Raw genomic sequence first — 12144 nt, 5'->3', positions numbered from 1 at the left:
GCGGGAGGCTATTGTCGTTTACTTCCTTGCTGGCCTCTTCTGTGTCAAACTGCGCTTTTACTTCTTTTTATTCATTCTTACAAGCAGCTGCAAACAAGGCCATAACTTACATATAACAATCTTGCGGCCTGGCGATTATAAAGGACGATATATTCTACACATTGAAGTAACGTAATACAGTACACAACAAGACCATAGCATGTCCAGGTCAAAAATACAAAAACGCAAGTTCTGCTGCAGTACCAAGGTCATATACCAGGAGGCCCATATTCGACCTTGACTGTCGGCTTCCCAACACCCACCCACATACCAAATTATATCATCGTAATCCATCAAGAGGTTCTTGAGTTATGCTGACTACAGTAGTCCGGAAACACAAACGCACAGACACACCCAAAACTATATCTCCATTTTTCATGGACTCCGAGATAAAAATAGCAAGCATACAGGGACAAAAGGTTTCTTCTTTTGTTATACTTTATTGCATCTAAGTGTGGCTGGACAACTAAATGAATTTAACTAGATGATACAAAATAAAACAGCTTTCTTTTGATAGTCTAGTGAGCGGCAAGACCCATATATGTGACAAAAGCACCCGTTTCTATTTGTAAACTTTGACAAGCAGAATATTTACAGTTTAATGTAGCATCGGCTCATGTTTGATATCTGTATACATTGTAGTAAGTATTCCAGCCCCTTTTTGATGTGTAATAAAGTCAGATTAGGACATGCAAGCTAGTGTTATAACCAGGAATTCAAAGATCAATATGCAAAAAAAATCGTCGTTTTGATTCTTCTTAAGTACTATCATCTATAACTTTATATCTCGGACCCTTTTTACTAGCCTTTTCAGCCAGTTGCATACTGTATACTTTGTCCCCATGGCGGACAGTATATAACCTCCTCTTTCGGATATATTCCACATAGTAGTAGTAGACGACATAAAATACTACACACAGTATATTCCCTGTAATACATAACGTCTCACAGAGACGCGATAACATAATCTAACTATGACATCCTTACAGAATGAAAATGACAACAACGGCTCCCAAAAATACAAAATTAAGAAGAACAAAAAGGACGTTGAAGTTGTCCAACATTAGTCCATAACAGACCAGTTATAACACTCAACTAACACCATGCTACTGAATATACACATGTACAGGGGTATATCCTCTGCTATACCACCAATATACTAGAGCCTGTCTATGGCTTCATATTGCCTTCAAACTTCACAGTGACATGACTCTTCCGAATCTCTTCTGATCATGCCAACAAACAAAAAATCAAACAAACAAGCGATCCAGAAAGCCCCATTGTTCTTGATATTCCATAATCTCATATTGCTGCCATCTTCTCAACAGTCTCATAAACTGTTATCAAGTTTATGAACTGATGCCGTCCTGCTAAAATCCCTGATAATGTCTCAAATCGGTGTGAGCTAGATGGGTCCCGTACCGATGTGACGCCTGGGTCTCATACCGACGTGACTTTGTCCAAAATCTCTGTCTTCTCCTCTGTAGGAACGGTCACCACCTTGTCCACAGTTTGCACAATCCTACTGGAGAGGGGAGATATCATTTAGATTTTCAAACATCGTAACATTTCTATGATAATGAGATGCATAATCAGAGCATGACGTGGGTGTGGACTGAAAGGCCTGAGATGTAAAGGAGAATTATGCAAATGAGGGTAATTAAAGGAGAACATGCAAATGAGATGTATAATCAGAGCATGACGTAGTTGTGAACTGAAAGGCCTTAGATATCGAGGAGAATATGGAAGTGAGGTTAAGTAAAAAATGATATGCAAATGAGGTTATATCAAGGAGAATATGGAAATGAGGTTAGTTCAAGGAGAATATGCAAATGAGGTTACCAATTTCCCAAGTTCTCGGCCTCCTCCAGTGTGTCGGGTAGCGGCACTCCAAGTGTCTCGGGTATGGTCAAGATGGCGACCCCGTCCAGGAAACACATGATGCCGAATATAACCAGGGGGAGGGGCGCCCAGGACTTGCCGAGGAGGGACACGAACGGAGCGAGGATACCGCCAGCTCGAGCTACCATCGACACTGCACCGATGCCCATGTTTCTGTCAAGAAAAGAAGTGTGGAATTAAAGAAGTAGTCTGACACAGCAATGGTTGTTGTCATAAACTCATACATGTGTGTATAACATATTTGTATAAACTAAGTGAAGTAAGCATGGAATAACACAGTCTCTACGCAGATATTAGATGGCAAAAATCGTTACGTTTTTCTTGCTGCCAAGTTCAGAAGGTGGTTTGTGACGGAAACGGGCAGCTAGGAAACCGTAACGATTTTACTTCCCAACATCTGCTTGAAGACATAAAGTACCTGACGACAGTTGGGAAGATCTCGGCTGAGTACAGAGGTAGGATGTCAAACGCCACGCTGACACCAAACCTGCCAACCATGGCAAGGCCTGTGGATACCATCCACAGATCTGGAAAACAACAACAAGTTTGTAAACAACTTCACGGCAAACCATGTGTTACTTTTGTTACAATTTGTTTTATTTATTTTCTTTGTGCATACTGATGACTTATCGTTTGCGTAGACTAGGCCCCTTGAGAAACTATTCGTCAAAACTGAATGGGGCCACCAGGCTGTCTGAAAATTCAATAAATAGATAAATATTTATGAAATCGACAAATAAACAACAGTTACGGTTCAGACAACAGGGCGAAACCATTTACCTTTAGGCACACCGGCTGTAGCTCCACAGGAGAGTCCTGCTAAAATGAGAGCAGCTATAACAGGAGGCTTCCGCCCCCATCTGTCCATAGTGGCCCAGGCCACTAGTATTGCGAAGATCTCGGTGCAAGAGCTGAGGATGTAGTTCAGGTACGGATCGCCAGGGAGCTCTGCAGAGCCAAGACTTAGACCGTAGTAGGCAGCGGTGCACACAAACCTGGAGCGGAAAAAAGGATGGGTAAGAAACGATAGAAACTCTTCAATGAAAATTTCTTCATGGTCGACATGGGACTCGCCGTTGAGCATTGGTATCTTTTTCTGGGCTACCTCGGGTCTTTTTGGGTAGATTTCGGGAAACGTCCGGCTTTTTTTCGGGTCACCTTCGGTTAGCGCCCAGGTCTTTTCGGGTCACAATAGGACAATGTCCGGGCACGTTCGGGTTGCCTCTGTGCAAAGTCCGGGTCTTTTGGGGTTGCCCTCGGGCAATGCCCGGGCGTTTTCAGGTTACCTTTGGGCTATAACTGGTTAAGCAAACTGCCTTTTTGCGCTCTGATGAATTAGTATTTGCGTGTTTAAAAAAGACCTTTTGAAATGATGTTTGAAAGGAAAACTGTTCGAAATATTGCTGTGCACAATTTTACACCGACCAATGAAGAGTAGATGATATCCTTACCAACTGAAGGCAACGATGAACGTGTTCTTCCTCATGTTGGGCGTACGCACGAGGTCCAGGACATTGTACACCCTCTGCGTCGTCTCGTACGGGCCAACATCCTGCGAACAACAACAAAAAAAGTGACGTTAACAATGGTGTGTTTTAGCCCCTTACTTAAAAAGGGGTATAAGAAGGAGTCAATAGATAAAGTTCATCAATGTTCTGCACTTTAAATCTGGCAAATACGCAGCAACCAGGCTCCAAACGTGGCTGGGAAGAGTAGAAATCGGTCAAATAGAAAGAAAACATCTTGCAGAAGTTGGTCAGCCGATGGACACGGTTTGGCAAACTGAATCTATCGGCTGGCCAACTCCTCTGGTATATTATCTGTCTTCTTGACCTATTTCTATTCTTTTCATGCCTTGTATGGAGCCAGCTGGTAGAGGCTAGAAGCTCATAACTACGTATTGCGTACTTAACATCTGACAAATACGTGGCAACATTTTCTTATCAAAGAATAAACGCTTACCTCGTTAAAGTGGATATTTTCGTTCATGAGCTCGTAGACCTTTTCTGGGATTTCGACCTTGTTTATTTTGGCCGCTCGGTCGATAACCTCCCTGGCCTCTACCGTCCTTCCGTTGGCCAGGAGCCACCGAGGTGACTCGAATGCAATCCTTAAGGAAACAGGGAAATAAAAAAGATTATCAGAAGAAATTGCTTAACAGAAATTGCGTGTTTAATACTAAGGAGAAAAAAATCGGAACGTTTCTGCAAAATATCATTATGATTTTACATTTCAGCAGAGTTTTCATGTCATGGTCTCCAGATTATAATTAAGATACTAGTAATTTGAATTGAATGATATGGCGTGCTTTTTGTTACAGACTGTTATTGCTTTCAGATTTAACGTCCGTTTATTTCCTATTAGTTGCTACGCATTTACATTTGTCCTTGAAATCCAGTATGGCGCCCACGTGTTTATTCCGGATGGAAAAAGGTTGCGGACCAATCAGATAGCGCCTTTTAGAGCAATATGAACGCGGCAACTTGTAATTTAAAGTCATCTTAGTGCATCACCAAAGGCAGTGCGTTTTGATTGGTATTCTTGGCAGGGAATCTCCGTAACAAGTGACTGAATCTGTTCGCCTTACCAGTAGTAGGTCAGGAACACCGTGACGGGAACGGAAATAGCCAGCTGGAGCTTCATCCAATCACGGGTCAGGTAGGCGATGACGCCGAGCCCGATGTACCCTCCCACCAGGAACAGCGTCACCACCATACCATACATCGTGCGCTTGGATTGGCCTAAAACCTCCATACCTGTCAATAGAGACCAGTAAGCAACCAATCAGAAACATCCTTTCTAACTACGACATGGAAGAAGAAAAGTGAGTTAGTGGAAGAAATGCAGATATTTTATTACAATTAACCATTCCCTACTGCCTAATGTTGTAACCAATGGAAATTTGGTTCCAAAGGCTACCGTAGCAGGGGGAGGTTAACATCAGTGCTTTTTTTCCACAATTCCTACCAAGAGGTTTTATTCTGTATCCTATCCAAACTTCTCAAGAACATTCTTGCACAGGATTTTCAGTGACTGGTCCTGCCGGTTGAAATCTCGCCACATCTCGGCACTTCTCGTGAGAGAGGAAATCTCTGAAAGGCCCTGGCATTCCATCATCATCATCATCATCATCATCATGTCCACCACTGTAAAGTTCTTAAAGCAGATGCTAAGTTGGTCAGGAGACAGACAGCGTTCTCTCTCGACGTTGGACCCTTAACTTTTCAGGAACGTCTTTCCTAAAAACGGGAAAGAAAAAAAAAAGAGAAAATTGATTGTGGTGTTCATTCAAACGATCATATTTTAAAGCGCAATCAATTAAAGGGGGCCTGCATGTCCTTTTATGTAAAGCGTAAACAGACGTTTTAACTCCGTGTAATTCGTAAAGGGACGCCTCAAATTTAGCATAGAGCGTAATCGGTGCACTCGTACTACGTGCAGCCTGATTTTAGCGGTAAGCGAAGCCAGGCTACGCTGCATGCTGAATCTGACGTAATACGGGGCCGCCGCCTTCCTGAATTTAGCGTCGAGCGTTCACGGTACCCCATGCAGGCCCCCAATAAAGGTTTCCTTCACCGGTCTTAAACTGTAAAAAAACGGTCACCATTATTTGTTTGTTTTGTTTGTTTGTTCTTTGAAACGTTGGTGAGGGCTAGACATCAATTACCTTGATGTCTAGCCCTCACCAACGCATTTCTTTCGTTTTACCCGAAGAGTCATCCACTAGCACTCAATAGAAAATGAGATTAGTGCATCTTAGATCGATTCGTCATCATTTTGATAGATCAGCTATAGGCAAAGCTGAATTGATGAAGTACACATAGAATGACTACGTCATACGAGCCCATCCCATAGCCTTGACAGAATCAGGGTGACGTAGTAATTGTATGTGTATTAAGACCATCGACTGGTTAATTGGGCGCCTTCATGCAGTCGGTCCAATTACACAACAGATATGTATAGAAATGTAGAAGGCAATGACTATATGGTGGAGGCAGTGTAAGCCCACAATACGTTATCATGTAAAATTCAACCTCGCGTTTTTCTAGGAGGTCTATTTGCTGACCTTGAACTTAATGATTCAACAAGCGTACCGCAGTGTTTAAAAACGTCTCCATCCTTGGGGCGTGGCCAAAAATGCGATGCCAGAAATAAACACTTTGCTAACTAAACGACGTTTCGGTTCGGAACATTCCAGGTCACCGGTTAAATTGTCCCGCCCAATCATCAAGGCTCGTTCAAATCTCTTTCCTGGTGACGAAAGGACTTACCTAGTACAAAGGCGGTGTAATAAAGACCGACGGCGACTGCCCCGACGAAGAACCGAAGAACCACGAAGATGACGTAGTGGCTGGCGAAGGCCGTCGCCACTCCGAAGATCAGCAAGAGGACAATGCTTCCGAGGAGAGTTGGCCTCCGACCGAATCTTGGGAGAAAACGGATATAGAATATTGGATCAGATACAATGTGCCGAATCTACATTAGAAATAGTATAGTTTATTTAAACTTTAAACAAATATTGAGATAGAAAACAAGATGAAATGGAGATTAAAATTCGTCGCCAAAACAAACTGTACCTGTCGGAGAGTGCTCCTGAAAACATTGCTCCAAAGCTGACCCCCAACATGTAGATAGCTTGCGCAAGTTCCCTGAGCCAGGCACGGTCGCACACCAAGTCGAACTGTGAAGTAGAAAGGACACATTGAGACACAAACCAAGTCTCATGGAAGACAAGACAAATCATGATGTTATGGCGTTTAACGTTACGTCTTTTGTCTTCACAAATCATCGAAATGCTTACTCGTTTTTCTATTTTGCTTTCAAATGGTTTGGAAGATAAACACTTCCAAACCTTTCAATAGACATTGACCAATCCATGAGACTCGTGTGAGTGTGACTTGTTTTTGTACGCAGCTTCTTGTAAACGAGCGTAAAGCCCTCCTTTGTTTTGGTTGTAACTTTGTACTGATTGTACATTGTCGTTGGAAACAAAAAAGACTACTTTTCGGATCCGGATGTCAGGTCATGATATCAAATTAGTTACTAGTATTTACAACCGCTTTGGTAAAAAATCATGATCTGTGATTCATGCTTTCTCTACTCGTAATTCACTATGGAGTAATTGGTTTTATGGGCGACAAAAAGTCTGCCGCGCCGGATCTTTTCCAGTCGCGTCAGACTGTCTATATAGCAAAGGGCACAAGGGAGCGCTACATATAAAGGTATTTTTGTAAGGAGAAATCTAAGCTTGTAACGTTGTCGTTGGGCGTCTGCATGGTTTATCTATTTTTTCGGGAAAGCGGAGATTAGCTAAGCGACCAATCGATGCACCGTCCAATAGAACATTTTTAAATCTAATACTGCATATAGAGCAACTTATATATGTGATGGCGTTCAGGATAAGAAAATGATACGATTTCATTTACGGTTTATCATTTCACACAGCACATGTACAGAATTCTATCACAATATGTTGACCCTCGTGAGCTAGCCGTACATGTGTGTGTGTGTTCAAGAGGACGGTAGGCCCGGGGTCGCCCCGGTCACAGCTCGCGACTCCAAGGTCCACGCTGACGGACCGTTGTCCGTAGGTAAACTTAAAAGTAAACAGACACGGTTGACTTAACCTGTAATTGGGCCAAGGACTCTGTTTTTACAGCAAATGCTTCATATTGACAGCTTATGGTCTGGTAGTGGGGTAAGTATCTAGGAATCTGAAAACGACACCTGACTAGCCCTGCTGGCACACTCATTTTGCACCTACTTTACTTCAAATGCCTCAGGCGACTATCGTAACAAAAGACTCTCCGTACGGTAGCAAACTACAGGCTTGCGTCATATCTTTGAACAGGTGTGGTGTCGAATTGTAATGTAGGACAGTGATTAACTTCGAAGTTGACCAGTTGTGACAGAATAATTGACACCTGCTGACCGGTTAGAACCGGATCAAACCGGTACAATCTGGCTACTGTTGTTGGGGACTAAACACTTAGACGGCCGGGAAAATTAAGAATGGACGGAAGGATCTTCGTTTTTGTTTACTTTAAGTCGGACTGTCCGTTGCAAGAAAATGCGAATAAAATCCTACCATTCTTTCTTTGTTTTTCTAATACACAATGTTTGGAAGTATTCTTGTTGGAATAAAAACGGATTGTGATACAGTCTTACATTTTTGTATGTGCAGGTATGGCCTTCGTGCATTATTAATAAGGAAAATCGACCTGTAATGAAATAAAAGGGGACAACACAGACGGGATACCGTTATTTGCGGGATGTTTAACTGTGTTTGTGACTCCAAATGGCCGGAAATCCAACTTGAACTTCAAACACTTACATCTATGTGCATACGATCGTCATTGTCACTACAACGACATAAAATTGAATACTAGTACTTGGCACCTGACGTCTGATTTACCGTTTGAAACTTGACGCTAGTGATTGTATGTCATAGAGCTAGCGACAGAGGCAAAGAACTGGAACGTTAAAACTGAGACATTGTCCTAGAACATGAATTATATCCAACAAAAAAAAGAAAAGGAACAGACAAAAAAAAATACATGAGAAATTTAAGTTTAACTTAAGAATAAAGACTAGCAAAAGTCTCTGGGAAGTCAGTTGAACGTAGGTATTTTAAAGACAATATAAGGACGAACTGTACTTGAACTTCTGGGAATTCAATATATATGCAAATGAATTTCACCTGGCTTGTGTGCACTCAGCTGTGCATACATGACCTATGGAAAACCTGTATTAAAGGCTGTAACGTTATCTATTGTGTCTGTTGACAGTCACTGCGGAATGACAAATGGCTTCGTGAGTGATTTATTGTCACCGCAAATGAATTGTTCGAGTCAAATATAGAAGTCAGCTCCAGGTAATAAAACAACTGAGGTGTGAAAATGGTACTTTTACATATTTAAGTTTGACCATAAGAGCTGTACAATAGAAGATATTTCGTGTCTTTCTTGTTTTTCATTAGAATTTCTTGTGGACAAACACTGGATGTTTCTATATCTAAGCATATCAATCAAGTTCAAAGTCAAACGGCTTCTATCGTTCACCTACAAGCGTCTCCCTTCCTACATAATTTTTCAAAAGCCAGTTGGATATTTGCATGGAGATTAACTTTAAATCGGCTTAACCACTTCGTCCAGCCAAGGACACTGCGTGATGTCTTTTGTCCAGCGGAGCAAAGAACAATGGAATTTGGAAAGGTCGTGAGACGCAGTCAAGAGTTCCTACTCTGTCGTTCGTTCTGACCAAGGATCCTTGTTCTGACCTAGTCTGAACCGGAAAACTAACGGTCGTCACTTCTAACACCTGCTTGAAGGTGTTGCCATCCCGTGTATCTATTAATAGATGGCGTCTGGGGAATAAGAGCATTTCCATTTTTGAATTAATTTCACGACAGCTGCACGGAACAAAAGAATTGACGGGGACCTGTGAACTAGACTAGCCGGCTTTCCGCCAAAACTCCCCAAGGCGAAAGTCAAGGCAAAACCTTTGCTTGCTGTTACTGATGTCATTCAAAGTTTAGAATTCAGCTGTCTGAATCCAGAATATTTTGGCTTTTTGCCTGCGTCGTCCCAAAGCCCCAAGGCAGTCCGCAAGCCAAAGAGGTCTCCCCATATAAACCTCTTTGCACAAGCCAAGTTCCGCTTCATATCCAAGCAGACGTAAGGATCCGGCTCAGCCTCAGTGATCTACGCCTGCATCTGCTAGAATATTAGCTTTGCTATAAGCGTGCTATCAGATGGATATATCTTTACCGTCAACGACAGTCAACGACAACTGCGAGCAAGGACAGTTTCTTGACCTGACCTCGAGTCTGTTTACATTCCTGTTTAGAGACTATGGCAAATAGGTAAATAGAAAATTATCGCCCTTGCAAGGCCATAATCATAAGCTAGGCCAAGGAGATTAGAAAAATAAGAAACTATCTTTAAACCTCCTTAGCTGGACAGAAAGTTTTGCTATTCAAAGGTTGCGGATCCGTACGTAGAGCACCCTTGAGAAACAAAAACAACAACGTCACAACGTATCTGCCATCGCCTGCTTGGGACACATTGAAAACTGGGTCGACGGCAAATATTGTCTCACGATTTAAATGGTTCTGTTTACATAGAACATGTGTTTGTCATCTGATACTGGATACGTAACCGTCGACCTAATTTACGGGACATCTTTTTCTCAACGCTCAACTCACTGATTCAGTATTTTCAAAAATGAGAGAAACAAGAAATGATTTTGGCGTTGCCTTACCTCCGTTACCACACTGCTACTGTAAAGTCTCTTGTCATAGACCCAGCCGTCTGTGCATTGCAGCTTGCTTTTGTTGTAAGCTAGAGAGTCCAAATCGTTTGCTGTGACATTGTTGTGATACCTCTCGCATTTGCTGTGAGTCCACTCTTCGTTAGCGTCCTTTTCTAGCGGGATGCTGTCGTTCAGGGTGTGCATATAGTCCAGCCATGTCGGGGCGAGCTCGCCAGGTAGAGCCAAATGCGGAGCGGCGGAGACAGAGTCGCTGCGGCCGAGAAGGTGGCAATGGTGCTCGGGCACGGCTCCGAGGAAGGCCATGGCCATAGAGTGCATGCCAACCGGCGTAGCGAGGACTGCCATGCAAAATATAGTCAGCTTCTGAAATCGGCCGTATTCGCCGAGATAGTCTGAGAGAATCGTGTCGTACTCCATGATTCTGTGTCGGGCTGTTCCGTTGTTTCGGACGGGGGTTGAAATGAAATACGCCGGGACTCAAAATCAGGTCAGTGCCGGGCGGATCAGCTGGCAGCAATACAAAAGGATACGGGATCCTTTACCTCAGTCCGGTTTGCACCGGTTTTTGCTTCACAGATGACGCAACCCTATCAGATCACGTGACGCAGGGTAATTCCTCGTTTTACAAGGGCATCAGACGAGTCCATCGCGCGACTACAGTAGGGGTGTGATAGAAAATTACACGGAATGAACAGTAAAGGTATTGAGCAAGTGATTAATTTAGCAACACACAATTAGCGGTAAATGAGAAAATATTCAGTTCTCGATGTTTATATATGCACATCGATACACTTTCACAACCCCCAATCCAAGATTCACAATCCAAGACACCCCTCAATATTGTTTGTAATGGTAGGGCTTGAGATGGACTTTCTTGTTGAGTCACGGTTTTAGAATGGCGCTGAATCCAGGCAAGGAGGTTTAATCATACTTGATTAAACCTCATTGATCCAGGGCACGTGAATCCAGGGCACGTGTGGACCCAATCATGTGACTCTTTTGGCCACTTGAATCTCCAGCGTATTATCCACCCGATGTCTAATATAGTCTACTTCAAAACCAGGCGTTGTTTAGTGTACTTCCCTACAAATCAACCAATAATCTCACAGCCCGCCATGAGTCATAACTATTAACGGTCTGTCCCAGGGCTCCCAGACGGAACTTCATGGTGAAAGGTGAAGGTCATTTTTTATAGGGTCAGCTGTCTAAATCTGGTACACTACTATCAAACCTAGATACGGTGTCGCTCTCATTCACCCAGTACAGACATGCATAGAATGTCGAGGCGGCAATACGATTTCTCCAGCAAAAGAACCTGACCCGAATCAGCGCCCGCCCCCCCCCCCCCAAATAAACGCCATTAGCGTTTGGAAGGCCTGCAAAGGATGCTAGATAGTCACTCGTTTGTTAATTAGTGTTGAAGCGCCCATATCGGATTTAAAAAGGTTAACTTCCTCTTTCTAGTCAATTATATGTTTTTAGCACACTCATGTATTTTGATGACACTATGAACTTTACCAACAATCATAGCCAGATACGCGTATTTTGATAGTTTGGACAGATATCGGCAACCAGCACTTAAATAAATATCTTATCATGTCGACAAACTGTCCAGTTTGTCCCCTGGTCTGATTTCGAGGCTAAGAATCCGCTCGGTATTCAGAGATAAGCTTGCTCACCAAACCCACATACATGTAGCTACGAAACCCATAGCCTCTACCAGGCAATTACTGCCAGGCTAACGTTAGTAGTAAGTAGAAAGCGGCCAAATAGAGGAGTTGTCAGCCGAAAGATACAGTTCGCCAGGTGGTAGAGGCTACAAAACACAGACTGGGACACAGAAAGGCAGCCTTTATTGTTAAAAGTATAAAGTTCCTGGTAAAATAACAATACATCAAGACAATCAAGACGAGCAGATAATGAAGAAAA

The 12144-nt window shown here is 42.9% G+C and overlaps 1 protein-coding gene across 2 annotated transcripts; it reads right to left on the bottom strand.

Moving 5' to 3' along the window:
• Positions 1-459: 459 nt before the first annotated feature.
• LOC136431320 (organic cation transporter protein-like) lies at positions 460-10796 on the bottom strand. Of its 2 annotated transcripts, none has more exons than XM_066422657.1 (10): positions 10204-10796; positions 6519-6622; positions 6213-6367; positions 4529-4697; positions 3904-4051; positions 3393-3493; positions 2722-2936; positions 2360-2468; positions 1882-2094; positions 460-1561 (listed from the first exon to the last, which is right to left on the bottom strand). In XM_066422657.1, the coding sequence occupies exons 1-10, from the start codon at positions 10630-10632 to the stop codon at positions 1480-1482; spliced, it is 1725 nt and encodes a 574-aa protein (XP_066278754.1). In that variant the 5' UTR covers positions 10633-10796; the 3' UTR covers positions 460-1479. The 2 variants fall into 2 exon arrangements, with proteins under 2 accessions (XP_066278754.1, XP_066278746.1); XM_066422649.1 differs by having other exon boundaries at positions 460-1564; positions 10204-10795.
• Positions 10797-12144: the final 1348 nt, after the last annotated feature.

Source organism: Branchiostoma lanceolatum, chromosome 1 (genome assembly GCF_035083965.1).
Source record: "Branchiostoma lanceolatum isolate klBraLanc5 chromosome 1, klBraLanc5.hap2, whole genome shotgun sequence".
Classification (NCBI taxonomy): Eukaryota; Metazoa; Chordata; class Leptocardii; order Amphioxiformes; family Branchiostomatidae; genus Branchiostoma; species Branchiostoma lanceolatum.
Note: the sequence above shows the minus strand (reverse complement) of the source record. Positions and strands in the feature narration are given on the sequence as shown.

Coding starts and splice junctions, on each gene's coding strand:
- LOC136431320 (XM_066422649.1), bottom strand. CDS start 10,632: ATGGAGTACGACACGATTCTCTCAGACTATCTCGGCGAATACGGCCGA. Junction 4,698..6,212: donor TTACACCGCCTTTGTACTAG/GTAAGTCCTTTC, acceptor CTCTATTGACAG/GTATGGAGGTTTTAGGCCAA. Junction 4,052..4,528: donor GTGTTCCTGACCTACTACTG/GTAAGGCGAACA, acceptor TGTTTCCTTAAG/GATTGCATTCGAGTCACCTC.